This window comes from Mirounga leonina, unplaced genomic scaffold, assembly GCF_011800145.1.
Source record: "Mirounga leonina isolate KUSES-001 unplaced genomic scaffold, KU_Mleo_1.0 Mir_92, whole genome shotgun sequence".
Taxonomy (NCBI): domain Eukaryota; kingdom Metazoa; phylum Chordata; class Mammalia; order Carnivora; family Phocidae; genus Mirounga; species Mirounga leonina.
In genome coordinates this window covers 22,738,295-22,755,155 of record NW_023270852.1, presented here as the reverse complement: position 1 = coordinate 22,755,155, position 16,861 = coordinate 22,738,295, and the positions used below count along the sequence as shown (strand labels likewise).

The 16,861-nt window shown below is 37.7% G+C and overlaps 1 protein-coding gene across 4 annotated transcripts in view; it reads left to right on the top strand.

The window, feature by feature from the left end:
- The window catches only part of PRCP (prolylcarboxypeptidase), a 73,211-nt gene that overhangs the window by 31,813 nt on the left and 24,537 nt on the right, over positions 1 to 16,861 (top strand). For all 4 annotated transcript variants that reach the window (XM_034995565.1, XM_034995566.1, XM_034995564.1 and 1 more), the window contains 3 exons: positions 7,756 to 7,896; positions 11,472 to 11,573; positions 16,679 to 16,860. In XM_034995565.1, the coding sequence (XP_034851456.1) occupies positions 7,756 to 7,896; positions 11,472 to 11,573; positions 16,679 to 16,860 (425 nt within the window). The remainder of the gene's footprint in view (positions 1 to 7,755; positions 7,897 to 11,471; positions 11,574 to 16,678; position 16,861) is intronic.

The window sequence follows — 16,861 nt, the reverse complement described above, 5'->3', positions numbered from 1 at the left end:
TGTGCAGAACAGTGTCTTACTACACAGAATGATAATTTCATTTGAAGGGTATATCTGAGGAAACGTCTGCCTTCCTTGTTAAAATGGAAACTATACCTGCTAAGGTTGGCAATGAAGAAAACAGCCCTGTGGGAAGAGAAGGACAGTCCTGTCTCTTAGACCCACCTTCTTCTTGGAGGGATTTGGATCATTTCCTTTGTCACTACCATACTGTCCTCGAGGGATATTGTTGCCCTTTTAATTCTTGAAGTCACATTTACTCTCCAGTCCTTTCTGTTTTCATAATACAGATAAGCAAATGTAGAACATTTTTTTTAAAGATTTCATTTATTTATTTGAAAGAGAGAGAGCACATGAGAGGGGGGAGGGTCAGAGGGAGAAGCAGACTCCCTGCCGAGCAGGGAGCCCGACGCGGGACTCCCATCCAGGGACTCCAGGATCATGACCTGAGCCGAAGGCAGTCGCTTAACCAACTGAGCCACCCAGGCGCCCCGCAAACGTAGAACATTTAAGCGGGATTTTCGCATGGCCTTGACATAATAAAGTGGAAATATCAGACTCATAAGATATGGTTTGCTCTCCCTTCTTGTTTTAGCTTTGGGCTACTCCTGTATGAGGGATAACTTAACTTAGTAGGACTCCATTTGTAGATATTCATCCTTCTCCAACTATAGACCTATGGCTTGCCTGAACCTTACCTTCCTTCCAGGTTTTGACTCCTTCTTTGAAAACTTGTATCCTTCTAACATGAGGGTATCTCCCCTTTAGGGGAGATCAACCTTGCCTAGAAGCAATGTGTCTCCATTTAGGAACTCTAACTGAATGTACTGCCACACTTCCAAAATTAATACAGGACATACATATCAAGTGGAAGAAAGTGGGTCTTATTTCTTTTTACTATCTTTGGATTAGAATTGGGAACCAGTGAGCCATCTTTCAAGGTACTTTGATTTATTGGAAGTGTGACTCCATTTTTTTTTTTTTTTTTTGGTCCTGTGTATCTCCGAGTATACTTTTCCTATCTTTAGTAAAATTTCAGTTAGCTATGATCATATATCTGGGTGCATAAATAAAACTAACTGTAATACTGAGTTTTCTAAAATGAAAAGCTACTGAGTAAGAGTTAGTGTGATTTTGTTTTTTATTAGTGCCTAATTAAATGAGTTAAAAATAGTTGTATAGTAACAGTTATTGGGTTAGGCCAGTGAAAAGACCAATATTTCACAGATTCTTCAGTTTAACTTTTAGTAAATGGCTGGGGGATATGTCCTTCATTTTACAAATTTGGAGAAAGATACTCTAGTGTCTCCTATTGAAGGTTGAAGTTGGTAGTCAGCTCTCTTTGCAATAGGGTATTATAGTGAAAAATCAGACTGGATTTTGTTGGAGGTAGGATTGGGTAGGGGATAAAAACGTGTGAAAAATTGTATTTGGGGGGGCACCTGGGTGGCTCAGTTGGTTAAGCATCTGCCTTCGGCTCAGGTGATGATCCCAGGGTCCTGGGATTGAGCCCCACATTGGGCTCCCTGCTAAGCAGAGAGTCTGCTTCTCCCTCTCCCTCTGCCACTCCCCTTGCTTATGCGCTCCCTCTCTTTCTCTGTCAAATAAATAAATAAAATCTTTTTTTTTTTAAAGATTTTATTTATTTATTTGACAGAGACAGAGACAGCGAGAGCAGGAACACAAGCAGGGGGTGGGAGAGGGAGAAGCAGGCTTCCTGCTGAGCCGGGAGCCCGATGTGGGACTCGATCCCAGGACCCTGGGATCATGACCTGAGCCGAAGGCAGTCGCTTAACCAACTGAGCCACCCAGGTGCCCCAAATAAATAAATAAAATCTTAAAAAAAAGAAAAAAATGTATTTGAGTTTTATTTATTAGTTATGTTATCTTGGGCAAGTTATCTGACCTTTCTGAGTATCAGCAACCTTTTTTAAAACTAGTGTAATGAAAGTGCCCCCAAGGGTAATTGGGAAGATGATGTGATCTGTATAAAGCACCAGCATGGTGCCAGGCATGTAGTTGGTGCTCTGTGTTATTTGCCTTCCCTTCTCCCCCGCACCCCCAAATTGCCAACCAAATTGTGTCTAACATGTGTAATGTTCTAATGGACATTTCTGAATATGACTTTTATTCTTGAACGGTTTTGAAGTCCAAATAATTATTTTTGCTACAATATATTTTATTTAAAGATGTTCTCTATGTTCCTTTTTGCCTACACATTCTTATGGATCTCTTTCTTCTCTACAAGGTGAAGGAGAGAAGTATTTCTTGAAATTTCTTGGACTACATTTTAGAAAGGACTACTATATGTGACTAGAGGTGTGTTTCTTTTTTGAGGTCATGTTTTGTTGCTTTTACAACACTATTATTTATTTTAGTTATTTCAATAAACCGAATTGCAAAAATAATTAAAAGATCCACTTCTGCCTCTAATTTGTGACCTTGGCAAAGTCACTTGACCTCTTTGAGCCCAGTTTCTTTAGTTGAACGACACAGATCAAATGGTTTATAAAGCCCTTGTCCCCTTTCCTGTTGTGATTTATAAAATCTCTTAATTCAGGAACACAAAGCTGAAAGTGGCATGTGGGTCTCAGTTCTCAACGGCAGAGGGCACACTGCCCCTAGTGTGCTGGGCCCTTAGGTATTGGAAACCTCTGTAGTTATGTAGCCTGAAGTTGATATCCTTGATGATAGGAAGGAGCCAAGGAAATTCTGTAAACTAATGTTTTGCAAAAGAGATTTTATGGCCTGTTTTCTAACTATTTACTATTTAGGTGAAACACTAAAAAAAAAAAAAAAAAAAGGAGATTTCGACATTCCAAGGGTACTTCTTACAATTATATGAAGAACTTCTCTTTTTCTTTTGTGAAGAGCTTTATCATCTCCCTCCACCTTATTTACCCCATCCAAGTACTCCATACTTAGGATTGGTTTACAAATGGGATGGAGAGGAGAACTAACATTTATTGAGTACTTACTATATATTAGAAATTATACCTGGTACTGTAAGTACATTTTCTCTAATTCTCACAGCAATCCTTTAAGTTGTGTGTTATCCTTATTTTATATAGGAAGATACTGGGCTCAGAGAGGTGAAGTGACTTGTGTGAGGCTTCACAGTAGAGATTCAAGTTCAGGTCTGTTAATTCACAAACTTGCTTTCTTTCTTTCTTTTTTTTTTTTTTTAAAGATTTTTTAAAATTTATTTGACAGAGACACAGCGAGAGAGGGAACACAAGCAGGGGGAGTGGGTGAGGGAGAAGCAGGCTTCCCATGGGGCAGGGAGCCCGATGTGGGGCTCGATGACCTGAGCCAAAGGCAGATGCTTAACCGACTGAGCCACCTGGGCGCCCCAAACCTGCTTTTTTTCTTCCATACCAGAGTTCTTCCTTTTTTCTCCCAATTTAAACAATTAGGGATGTATTACTAGGAGCAGGCATGGCCAGACAGTGGTCACACATAGAAGTTTGACTTTCTCTGGTTCTAAAGTTTTGGTGACCCTTATAATTCTAGATGGAAGTTTTTCCTCTGACAAGAATTTTTTACCATTTATGTTTAACATGCTATATACAAACACATACCCATGTTTTCAAATTTGAAAACTTTGGATTATTGAAATATGTTTTTTGTGGGCTACTTTTTAAGGGTACAGCAATATCTCATTTTATAAGAAGGCTGGGTTCTAAAGTCAGGTAAGGTGAAAATCACTACAGTGGAATAATCTTTGAGAATCCCATGGTAAGGCATCTTGTTAGAGAGCCATGTACTTCCTTTCTTTAAGTCCAGCACAGCCAGTCTTTCCTTCTTTGGTGAAACAGATCATGGTTTTTCCTGTTGAGCTTCAAATAATGAGGTTGGCTTGTATTTGGGGGTCATGTTGGGTGCAATGCACATCTTTAAACATCAGACTCTCATTCAGCATGGTGAGATGCTTATAGTATTAGAGGTATTCTGAAACCTAGATCAAAGGAAAGAATAGCAGAGTCATCTCCTATTTGAGGGCTTAGGCTAACTCAAAACTTCAGCTGTACATCAGAATCACAGACTACTGCATTCTACTCCACAGTTTCTGACTCAGTAGGTTTGGGATTCAGCCAGAGTATTTGCATTTTTAAGAGACTCGCAGGTGATGCTGATTCTGACTTCTGGGGACTTTGCATGTAGGACCGCTGTACTAACTGAATGTAGGCAAGTGGAATCCCTTGTCTTTCTTCCCTCCACTGTCTCTCTTGCTCTCTATTATTTTTAGGTGAATGGGTATAGTTGAATTCATTTAAATTAAATGTAGGGGGCGCCTGGGTGGCTCAGTTGGTTAAGCGACTGCCTTCGGCTCAGGTCATGATCCTGGAGTCCCGGGATCGAGTCCCGCATCGGGCTCCCTGCTCAGCGGGGAGTCTGCTTCTCCCTCTGACCCTCCCCCCTCTCATGTACTCGCTCTCTCTCATTCTCTCTGTCTCAAATAAATAAATAAAATCTTTAAAAAAATAAATAAATAAATTAAATGTAGGTGTTGTGGCTCAGCCAACACTTTATCCCATTGCTTAGCTTACTTCTTGGCCCAGAATAGGAACTTGGCGATTCAATAGACACTTGTTGAATGAGTGATTGATTATATATGTTGAATTAATATATAAAATGGGAGGGATTTTTAGCACATGGACATCATTATCATATGCGTGTTCTATACAAACCATTTATTATCCTGAGGTGTAGGCAGTGTTTAGATTAGAATAGCTTATATTTTAGGACTATATATAATGATGATCATGGACATCAGAAAGTATGTAATTAGTGCAGTTTTGAGAAACTTGCATTTTGGGACCTCTGGAATAATGTGAAGTAGATATGTGTGTATAGATGGAGCTGGGTGTGAGGAGTCCCATCTGTTTTAGAAGGGCTAGGGAAGTCTTGCAGAGCCTGGTTTAGGTCTGACCCAGACAGTCTGGAGCAGCACTGGGGCATCCGGTGCCAGATGCAGCACTTTCACTTCTGTCTCCAAAGTACTGGGGAAATTCAGCCCCATAATCCTAAAGGCTCAGTGGGGCTCTGTACTATGGATAACACTGTAAATTCAGGTAGTTGCACATGAATCTTACCATGTTGTAGGATTTGATAATTATATTTTAAATGGTGAGTTTATTAAGGAAAGGGTAAAAAAAATCTCAAAAATTTAAAGTTCGTTTTAAGCTTAAAATTATTGTATCATTTTTCTCATTTTGGACATGTTTTATATTAAGCCTTGCAAAGTCTCAGTATTCTGTGTTTTGTCTCTTTCAGTATAGATTAAATTTTCTTCCTTTAAATTCATCTGACTTTTTTATGCTGAAATATTTTCAAGTAAATTGCAGACAACATGACATTCTATCTCTAAATCCTTCAATGTACAGCTGTAAAAAATAAAAACATTTACTTATGTAGCCACAGTATGATCACTCCTAACAAAATTAACAAGTCATTAGTACTATCTAATACCTAATCCATATTCAGATTAACATAATTGCCCCTAAATTATCATTTGTATCATTTGTTTGAACCAGAATACAACCTGGAATCATGCATTGCATCTGGTTATTTTGTTCCTTAAAGTTTATTTATTTATCATTACATTGACTTACCATTGTCTTATCACACATTTAGATTTGTCTGATTGCTTATTCAGAGTGTCTTTATCTTGGTCATCTACCCTGTGTATTTCCTGGAAACAGGAAATTAGATCTAAAAGAAATTAGATCTGAAGGCTGGAAAAAGATACAAGTTGAACATTTTTTGGCGTGATTTTGTCATAGGTGAAATTTGCTTTTGTTGAACCACCTGAGGAGATGCATAATACATGCCTGCCCCACTGTTAGTGATGCTAATTTTGATCACTAGATTGAGGTGATGACAGCCTGATCCTTCCATTGTAAAATTACGTTTTGCCCATGTGACAAGAAGGTACTCTCCATGGTGTTCCTTTGGTACTAATATGAATCTTCATTTCCCTGTCATTCATTCTCCTAATGCTTTTAACACCATGTGGTAATTCTTACCCAAATCACTAACTTCATAAGGGTTTGCAAAACTATCATTTGTCTAATTTTGTCATCCCTTCTGCTTTAGCTGACATTTAATTGAACAGAGCTCTTTTTCATTAACTGGGACTGTTTGTTACCTTGAAACACAATTCTGCTGGAAAGGCAGGTTAAATGTTGAGTTCTTTACTTTTGTATTCCCAATTTTTAAGTTAGGAGTTGGTTTAATAGACACCTTAAATGGTTGCAAATGACTCTATACTTTGCTTTTTCCTTTTTGATATCCTTCTGAACTAGTAGATTTTTGTGAATTGAATGTTTCAATCAGCTAATGAAACTACAGATTGTAAGGGATATCTGTATTTTTTAAAAGATTTTATTTATTTATGTGAGACAGAGAGAGTGTGCACAAGCAGGGGGAGGGGCAGAGGGAAAGGGATAAGCAGACTTCCCACTGAGCAGGGAGCCTAATGCTGGGTGATCCCAGGTCCCCGGGATCATGACCTGAGCCAAAGGCAGATGCTCAACCAACTGAGCCACCCAGGTGCCCCAGGGATATATGTATTTTAAAAGTTAATGGATTCATATCTCTGTTTCCAATTTAGTTTTAACTACTGTGTTTTTAAATAGCTCCTTCATTTTTTTTTTTTTAAAGATTTTATTTATTTGACAGAGAGACAGCAAGAGAGGGAACACAAGCAGGGGGAGTGGGAGAGGGAGAAGCAGGCTCCCTGCTAAGCAGGGAGCCGGATGCGGAACTCGATCCCAGAACCCTGAGATCATGACCTGAGCTGAAGGCAGATGCTTAACAACTGAGCCACCCAGGCACCCCTAAATAGCTGCTTCATTTTATAATTGTTATCTCTTCTCTTACACTGAAAATCTTGAGTACTGATAACATTGTTTTTTTATTGTTTTCTTTTTAAGATTTTATTTATTTATTTGAGAGAGAGAGCACAAGCGGGCGGTGGGGAGGGGTAGAAGGAGAGGGAGAAGCAGACTCCCCACTGAGCAGGAGCCGACATGGGGCTCAATCCTAGGACTGATCATGACCTGAGCCCTGAGCTGAAGGCAGATGCTTACTTGACTGAGCCACCCAGGAGCCCCTGTTTTTTTTTGTTTTTTGTTTTTTAATTATGTTATGTTAGTCACCATACATTACATCATTAGTTTTTATGTAGTGTTCCATGATTCATTGTTTGTGTATAACACCCAGTGCTCCATTCAGTACATGTCCTCCTTAATACCCATCACCAGGCTAACCCATCTCCCCACCCCCCTCCCCTCTAGAACCCTCAGTTTGTTTCTCAGAGTCCATAGTCTCTCATGGTTTGTCTCTGCCTCCGATTCCCCCCCTTCATTTTTCCCTTCCTACTATCTTCTTCTTTTTTTTTTTAACATATATTATTTGTTTCAGAGGTACAGATCTGTGATTTTTTTTTTTAAGTAAGTTTCACACCCACTGTGGAACTTGAACTCATGACCCTGAGATCAAGAGTGGCATGCTCTACTGACTGAGCCAGCCAGGTGCCCCTAATATTATTTTATCTTACAGTATAAAGAAAGTAATTTCAAAATAACAGTGCCAATATTACTACTGCGACTAAAATCAAATGAAGTTTAAAAAGTTTTGTGATTATTTTTGTAACATAAGTTGATTTTAATAGAAGAATAAATTTACTTTTTTTGCTGATCTCATTTAATTACTTTCCTCTGAAATTTGTCTACTTTGTTTTTGTCATAGGTTAATCATTTTGGATTTGATGCTGATAAAACTTTTAAACAGCGGTACCTAATAGCTGATGAACAGTGGAAGAAAAATGGTGGATCAATACTTTTCTACACTGGTAATGAAGGGGACATTACGTGGTTTTGCAATAATACGGTATGTGCAAATTCCTATGCTCAATATGCCTTTTATTATGGCAAACTGGAAAAAAAATGTTTTGCAGTATATATGACCAAGTATTACTGTAACTAATTCTGAAGTTCTTTAGAAAATAACAGATAAAACTCACTAATAATAGAAAAATGGCAGAAGCATATGAATGGGCAGATCACAAAAGAATGAATACAGATATCCAATAAGCCTACATGTTCTGCCTTAAAGAATTATACATGAAAAGAATGAAATATTATTTTTGGACAATTGCATCTTAGATTTTTTAAAAATCCCACCTTATTTCTAGAGTGAATAAGGATATGAGGGACAAGGGAGTAAGAATGTTATTGCAGGGATACCTGGGTGGCTTAGTTAAGGGTCTGCCTTAGGCTCAGGTCATGATCCCAGAGTTCTGGGATGAAGCCCCACATTGTGCTCCTTCCTCAGCAGGGAGCCTGCTTCTCCCTTTGCCTGCCACTCCCCTTGCTTGTGCTCTCTCTCTCTGTCAAATAAATAAATAAAATCTTAAAAAAAAAAAAAGAATGTTATTGCATATAGATTTTTTTGGTTTTTGTTTGTTTTGATTATGGTCTCTAGAATGTAAACACAAGGGCATGAATTTTTGTTTGTTCAGTGTTGTATATTCAGTCTAAAACTGTGCTAGGCATATAGTTGGTGCTCAATAAATATTTGTTAAATGAATAAATGGATAAAACCTAAACAAAGCCAGGGCAAATAAGAAAAAAAAATACAAGTTTGTTTGTCAAATAGGATTTTTAATTTAGCTTTCCTGTTCTATTTTTCTTATATTTGTGAGGGTTAAAAAATTGTATAGATGTTAGCTTGCTTCCCTGACTATACATTCTATCATCTTTTATAATAACACTTAAATCCATTAACAACATTTAATTTAGAAGGACACTTGAAAGGAAGAAATTTTCCTTTTTTATGTTCCAAAGCTATGACTAGAGAATGTCAACTTTCTACCAAAAAGCTAACCTGTGAACTACCTTAAAGTGAAGACTGAATTATATTTTTTCCACTGCTAATGGTGCCTGGTATTCAGGAGGTCTCAGTAAATGTTTGTTGAACTAAACTGAACTGAAAGCAAAGATATGAACCCAATTATACTGTTATTGCATTTCCCATTTCTGATTATTTCCTTAGGAATGTTGAGTCTAAATATGTTAGTTGAAAATAAAATAATTCCCTGAGAAATGAGATCCTAGGATGTCTGTGTCTCTTAGATCAATGACAAATGAAGTTAAGATTTACTTTCCATCAGATTCCTGCTTACTTTTTCTATGGAACAACTGAGGCTGCTTTAGCTTTTTTTTCTTTCTCTTGTGTGACTTCCCATTTATGCCAAGGCCATGGGGCAGCTTCTCCTGCCCAGTTATTTTTCTAGCTCCTCTTCCTCCTCCTCCTCCTTCTTCTTTTTTGAGAGAGAAAGTGGGAGGGGAGGGGCAAAGGGAGTGGGAGAGAGAGAATTTTAAGCAGGCTCCACATTCAGTGTGGAGCCCAACTTGGGGCTCAGTCTCATGACCGTGAGATCATGACCTCGGCTGAAATCAAGAGTCAGACACTTTAAAAAAAAAATTAAAAAATAAGAGTAAATGAAAAAAAGAAAAAACATTAAAAAAAAAAAGAGTCGGACACTTAACTGAGCCACGCAGGTGCCCCCCCTTTTCTTCTTTATTATAGATAGGCAGCTGTTCCTGCCTCCACTGCTCTGACAGACACTGCAGCATAATTTAAGGCTTGCCTCAGAAGTGGTAGAGAGGAAGAACAATACAGTGTAGGAGCAGTTCCAAGAAGTGGCTAGAAGTAGATCCTTAGGAGGATCCTGTTTTTTTCCCAGCCCTAGACACCTCCCTGTACATACTAAAATGTCCTGGTTGCATAGTCACATATTCTGGACATTCACCTATTAAGAGACAGTGTAGCAAAATGGTCAGGAGTGATAGACTGATAAGGACTGTCAAGAATTGAATTCTGGTTTTGCCATTATGCTGTGTGACTCTGGGCAGTTTCTTCTGTGCCTCAGTTTTCTTATCTGCTAAATGGATATATTAATAATCTGGTTCATAGAGTTGCTGTGAGGACTAAATAAGAATTAGGAACTTAGGACAATGCTATAATATTATTAAATGCTAATATATTACATGGACCTCTTCTGAAAAATAAAAATACCCTGAAATAGATGCAGGCAAATAATCACTTATTATAATGTGAATCATTTCAATTAAATTGCTTCCTTTAAAAGCCTGAGGTCAGCTCCTCAGAGGTGTGGCTATTTTGATAAATGATCCTTACCTTTAAGAAGCTCATAGTCTGGTACGGTAAGACACACATTTAAGCAAATATTGCAACACAGTAATAGAGAGCTATGTCTAGCACAGTGGTGTTGAGAGGCGGGAGTGATCAGCGGTGCCAAAATAGGGCAGGCAGAAGAGGGCATCTTGAGCTGGTTGTTATAAGATATGCGGATAAATGGCAGGGAATGGGCAAGGTGTTAAGAGAGAAAGTGAGGGTTATTGAAACCATCACAGATAACAAGGTAAATTCTCCATCATCACATGCAAACAGATCTTTTAATTGTTCAATTATTGACCAAAATGAGCAAAACCTTTTAGAGGTTCTTAGTTGTTGTTAGGGAGCAGCAGTTCATTAAAAAACAGCAATGTGCCCTAGGAATGACAAATAGTTTTAATCTGTGCTAAATCTAAATCTAATCAATTGATGTTGGCTGCCTAGAGTGCTTTGTCAAGAAGGATTCTGAGGGCACCATTTGAGGTAAGTGAAAAAAATGCAGTGATTGATTAATTACCAGCATTAAGTGTGGACATAAGGAGGTCGAACAGCACTTGATGATTGTGCCGTGAAGCCAGACAGCCAGTGCTCGAATCTTGGCTCTGCTACTTTCTAGCTGTGTGACTGTCATAGGATATTTAAACTACTGTGTCTCAGTGTCCTTGTCTCTAAAATGGGGATAATAAAAGTGCCTATGTCCTAGATTGTTATGATAATTAAGTGAATTAATATATATGAAGTATTTAGAACAGTGCCTGACACACTGGAAGCACTCGATTATTATTAGCTATTGTTAGCTATTGCTTATTTTCAAGTAAATAAGATTAATATGGAACCCAAGGGAGTCCAGTATGCTTATTTGTATTGTTTTTTTTTCTTTTATGTTGTAAATGTTTACGAGTAGGCAGCTAACTTAGATGTCCTCAGTTCTTTCCTAGACTATTTGGTACACAGTGCAATTTGAAGACTAATATTTCCGACATAATATTGATTCTACAGCTAGAATGTTAGAATAAGGAGAGTTGGAATGACTGGTGTTTGAGTGACTTGGGCTTATTTTTAATTGTTTCACTCTAATATAGTGTGAGATTGATGTGCAACAATGAAACAACAATTTTTTTATCTGTAGAACAAATATAAATTCTGCGGCTTCTCAGAGCTCTTTTTGGTCTGGTTTAACATTCACTTCATATGAGTTGCCAAAAGGTTCAATGACTTTTTTCACATCCTGATTTTTATCCTGTGGATTTGTAAATTCTTCCCAGGGGTTCATGTGGGATGTGGCTGCTCAACTGAAGGCTATGTTGGTGTTTGCAGAACATCGATACTATGGAGAGTCCCTACCTTTTGGTAACAAATCATTCACGGTAAGTACAGGCATACCTTGTTTTATTGCATTTCACCTTACTGTACTTCACAGATCATGTGTTATTTGCAAATTGAAGGTTTGTAGCAACTCTGTGTTGAGCAAATGTATCAGTGCCATTTTTCTAACAGCATTTTCTTTCTTTGTGTCTCTGTGTCACATTTTGGCAATTCTTGTAATATGTCAAACTTTTTCATTATTATTATATTTGTTACGGTGATCTGTGATCAGTCATCTAAGATGCTCACAGAAGATGGCAGACTTAATTGATAAATAATGTATGTGTGCTGACTGCTCCACCGACTGGCTATTCCCCCATCTCTTTCCGTCTCCTCAGGCCTGCTTATTCCCTGAGACACAAAAATATTGAAATGAGGCCAATTAATAATCCTACAATGGTCTCTAAGTGTTCCAGTGAAAAGAAGAGTTGCATGTCCCTCACTTTAAATAGAAAGCTAGAAATGATTAAGCTTAGTGAGGAAGGCATGTTGAAAGCTGAGAGAGGCCAAAAGCTAGGCCTCTTGTGCCAGTCATTCAGCCAGGTTGTGAATACAAAGGAAGAGTTCTTGAAGGAAATTAAAAGTGCTGCGCCAGTGAACATACAAATGACAAGAAAGTGAAACAGCATTATTGTTGATATGGAGAAAGTTTGAGTGGTCTGGAAAGAAGATCAAACAAGCCACAACAGGCCCTCAAGCCAAAGCCTAATACAGAGCAAAGCCCTAACTCTATTCAATTTGATGAAGGCTAAGGGAGGTAAGGAAGCTGCAGAAGAAAAGTCTGAAGCTAGCAGAGGTTGGTTCATGAGGTTTAAGGAAGAAGCCGTCTCCATAACATAAAAGTGCAAGATAAAACAGTAAGTGATGATACAGAAGCTGCAGTAAGTTATACAGAAGATCTAGCTGAGATAATTCATGAAGGTAGCTACATTAAACAATAGATTTTCAATACAGACAAAACAGCTTTTTGTTGAAAGAGGATGCCATCTAGGACTTTCATTGCTAGAGAGAAGTCAATGATTGGCTTCAAATCTTCGAAAGGACAGCCTGACTCTCTTGTTAGGGGTTAATGTAGCTGGTAACTTTAAATTGAAGCCAATGCACATTTATCATCCTGAATATCCTAGGGCCTTAAAGAATTATGCTAAATCTACTTTGTGCTCTATAAATGGAAGAACAAAGCCTGGATGACTGCACATCTGTTCATAACATGGTCTACTGAATATTTTAAGACCACTGTTGAGACCTACTGCTCAGGAAGAAAAAAAGTTCATTTCAAAATATTATTGTTCATTGACAATGCACTGGGTCATCTAAGAGCTCTGATGGAGATGTACAATGAGATGAATGTTGTTTTCATGTCTCCTAATACAGCATCCATTCTGCAGCCCATGGATCAAGGAGTAATTTTGACTTTCAAATCTTATTTAAGAAATACATTTCGAACGGCTATAGCTGCCACAGAGTGAATCCTCTGGTAGATATGGGCAAAGTCAATTGAAAACCTTGTGGAAAGGATTCACCATTCTAGATGCCATGAAGAACATTCATGATTTGTGGGAAGAGGTCAAAATATCAACATGAACAGGAGTTTGAAAGAAGTGAATTCCAACCCTCATGTATGACTGACTGTGAGGGGCTGAAGACTTTAGTGGAGGATGTAACTGCAGATGTGGTGGAAACAGCAAGAGAACTAGAATTAGAAGTGGAGCCTGAAGATGGGACTGAACTGCTCCAATCTCATGATAAAACTTGAATAGATGAAGAGTTGCTTTTCATGGATGAGCAAAGAAAGTGGTTTCTGGAGATGGAATCTACTGCTGGTGAAGATGCTGTGAAGATTGTTGAAATGACAACAATGAATGTAGAAAATTATATAAAATTAGTTGGTAAAACAGCTATAGGGCTTGAGAGGATTGATTCCAGTTTTGAAAGAAGTTCTGTGGGTAAAGTGCTATTGAACAGCATCACATGCTACAGAGAAAGCATTCATGAAAGGAAAAATCAATCATTATGGCAGACTTCATTGTTGTTTTATTTTAAGACATTGCCACAGCTACCCCAGCCTTCAGCAACCACCAACCTGACCAGTCAGCGGCTGTCAGCATTTAGGCATGATCCTCCACTGGTAAAAAGATGAAAGCTCAGAAAACTCACTGAAAGCTCAGATGATGGTTAGCATTTTTTATCAATGAAATATTTTTAAATTAAGGTATGTACATCTTTTTAGAAATAATACTAATGCACACTTAATAGACTACAGTATGGTGTAAACATAACTTTTATGTGCACTAGGAAACCAAAATAGTAATTTGATTCACTTTATTGTGATACCCACTTTATTGCAGTGGTCTGGAACTGAACCTGCAGTATCTCTGAGGTGTACCTGTATACTTTTTATTTTTCAGTTTAAAAGTTTTTTTTTTTTGAAGTTTAGGAATTACCTGTTCTAATAACATGTCCCACTCTAAGAAAGAAATGATAGCTTTAATTTGAACAGCTTGAAAAATTTTTATTTAATCTTTCCTTTTTATATGCAATTGAACAGATTAAGCCTTTTTAAAACCATAATATTATCACTTATAACGTTGGTCAGTCTAACTCCGTGTGATGAGATTAGCTGTCACCAGCGAAATCTTAAGGTATGGCTGCAGAGACTGAAGGGAACTTCACATTGTTTCAAAAATGTCAGTAAATAATTCTGCTTTATAAGTTATACACTTAAATTCCTGGGTCTACCACTGGAAAAAATACAATCAGCACTCAAATATTTAATAAGGTATTTTTCAGTAAAATGAGGACAAATTATCCCTGGTTCAGTGAGTCCAACGGGCCACTTGGATTCTCTTCTAGCCTGTCCTGATCTCACAAGGAGCTTTGGCCTTGACTTAAGACTCTACACCTAATAAAAAGGATACTTTTTCCGCAACTAAGTCACTCATGTACTACCTTTGTGATTCTGAGTGTATGAATTTGCCATTTGCGTTATTATTTATGTAATGTTTTTCTTTAAACAACTAACTTTTCAAACTTTGCATTACCTTAACAAGGGCTTAATGTACTAGTTATGTTTTTTCTAAATGACATTAAAACAAGTATTAAATTAAAGAAGATTGTGCATTATACTAAGACCATCATGCATACTACCAGTATACACATACCATCTTTTTGGGGAACTCTGAGTTAGAAGAGCTTGGGGACAGTAATTTTCTAGGCTGCCTATTTTGAAAGGAGTTTTAATTTTTGTTCCCAGAGATTTTATTAGCTCATATTATAAATAAATAAATAAAAAGTCCTTGTGTTGTAAATGAAAAGCAGAACAATTTGCTAATAGTTGTTGGGCTGCATGGGAAACTCTATTCTTTAGCTTATTATTCTGCATAATTATCTGATTAGGAGAGTTGATAGGTCCTGAAACCACTGGGAAGTAGTCAGCTTGTTGCAGACAGAAATATAATATCCTTTTCTAGATCCCTTCGGTTCATACTTTGTTAGCAAAATGGAGCAGAAGGCTCTCTTTGATATGCTTCTTTCTCTTCATGTGCTCACAGAATTTGTCAGTAGCATGGGGGATAATATTATAAATATTATGCGAGGATTAGAAAAAAATCGCACTCAACTATATGTAGTGCCATGAAAATTGGAAGTAAAAGACTAGTGACAGACAATAAGAAAGAAGGTGAGAGGTCAGAAGGTATACATCTTGGATAAGGGGGAAGGCTAAAGGAGTAGGTGACATACATAGGAAAGAGGAAAGATGGGAACTGTGTGGTTTTGGAATGTGCCAAACGATGGAAGAAGTCAAACAGAGTGGTGAGACCAAAGCATGAAGATCGAATAGGACAGCCTAATAGGTATATAGCCGTACATACCTATTGCTATGTAACAATATACCTCAAACCTTAGTGACTTAAAACAGCAATAAACATTTATTGTCTCATAGTTCCTATGGGTAAGGAATTAAAAGTGGCTCAGCTAGGAGGTTCTTTTTCGAGGGGTCTCATGAGGTTGAGATGTTAGCTGGTGCTAACAGTTATCTGAAGGCTTGACTGGTGCCAGAGAACCCTCTCCTTTATATGGAGAATCCACCTGAGTGACAAAACATTGCTGGATGTTAGCAAGAGGCTGTAGTTCATCTCTTCCAGGGTTTCTCCAAAGGCTTACTTGAGTGGCCTCATGACAAGGCAGCTGGCTTCCCTCAAAGTCGATAATCCAACAGAGCAAGGTGGAAACTGCAGTGCTTATTATGACTTAACATTGGAAGTCACATATCACTTCTGATACATTTTATTGGTTAGAATCAAGTCACTAAGTCTAGTCCAAGTTCAAAGACAGAGGACTTAGGCCTTGTCTTTTAAAGGGAGATACTTTATTAGCCTCCTTAGCTTAGCAGGATCCTGAGCTCTACCTCCCTATGTTGAAGTGAGGCAGTTGTCTTTAGGCAGAGAATTAGATGATCATGGAACTTACTTTATGAGTATCCTTCTCTCAAGGATCAATGTCTTATGTTGCCTGTTTTCTAATGCCTGAATATAATTGCTCTATTGGTTTTTGTTTTTAACTCTAATTTTATATTGTTTACAACAGGGTAATTTCCAGTTGTTGGTATATCAGACATAATAATTATCTTTCTGATTAGAGAGGATGAAATTTATTTTTATTGATGATTCTTCAGTTTTTCACAGGATTCGGTCTACCTTTGCCTGTATGGTAGCCATTTTAAATGTTTCAAGTTTTAAAATAAAAATTATAATACAGCAGTTGTCCGTTAAGCTGAGAATTGTATTCTGTTACATTTGCTGTTAAATGTTACAGTTTGTTTCTGTTGTTTCTACAACCTCAACAAAATCTTTGGTAAATAGCATTTAATAGAAATTACATTTAAATGCAAAATACATTATGTTTGTCCCACAAACTTAAAATCATTTTTTTTTAATGATTTGTTTAAATCAGCATTGCTATTATGTTGACTGGTTATTTTAACTCAATTGCCTAGAAATTTTATTTGGAGAAAAGCTTATCTGACTGGCTTTTTTCCTGGATCTGTGCTATGCCTAAGCTGCTATTATGTGCACATTTATACGTGTTCTTTGTTACTTTTCTTTAGGATTCCAGACACTTGGACTTTCTGACATCAGAACAAGCTCTGGCTGATTTTGCAGTGTTAATCAAACACTTGAAAAAAACAATCCCAGGAGCTAAAAATCAACCTGTCATTGCCATAGGGGGCTCTTACGGTGGCATGCTTGCAGCCTGGTTCAGGATGAAATATCCCCATATAGTGGTTGGG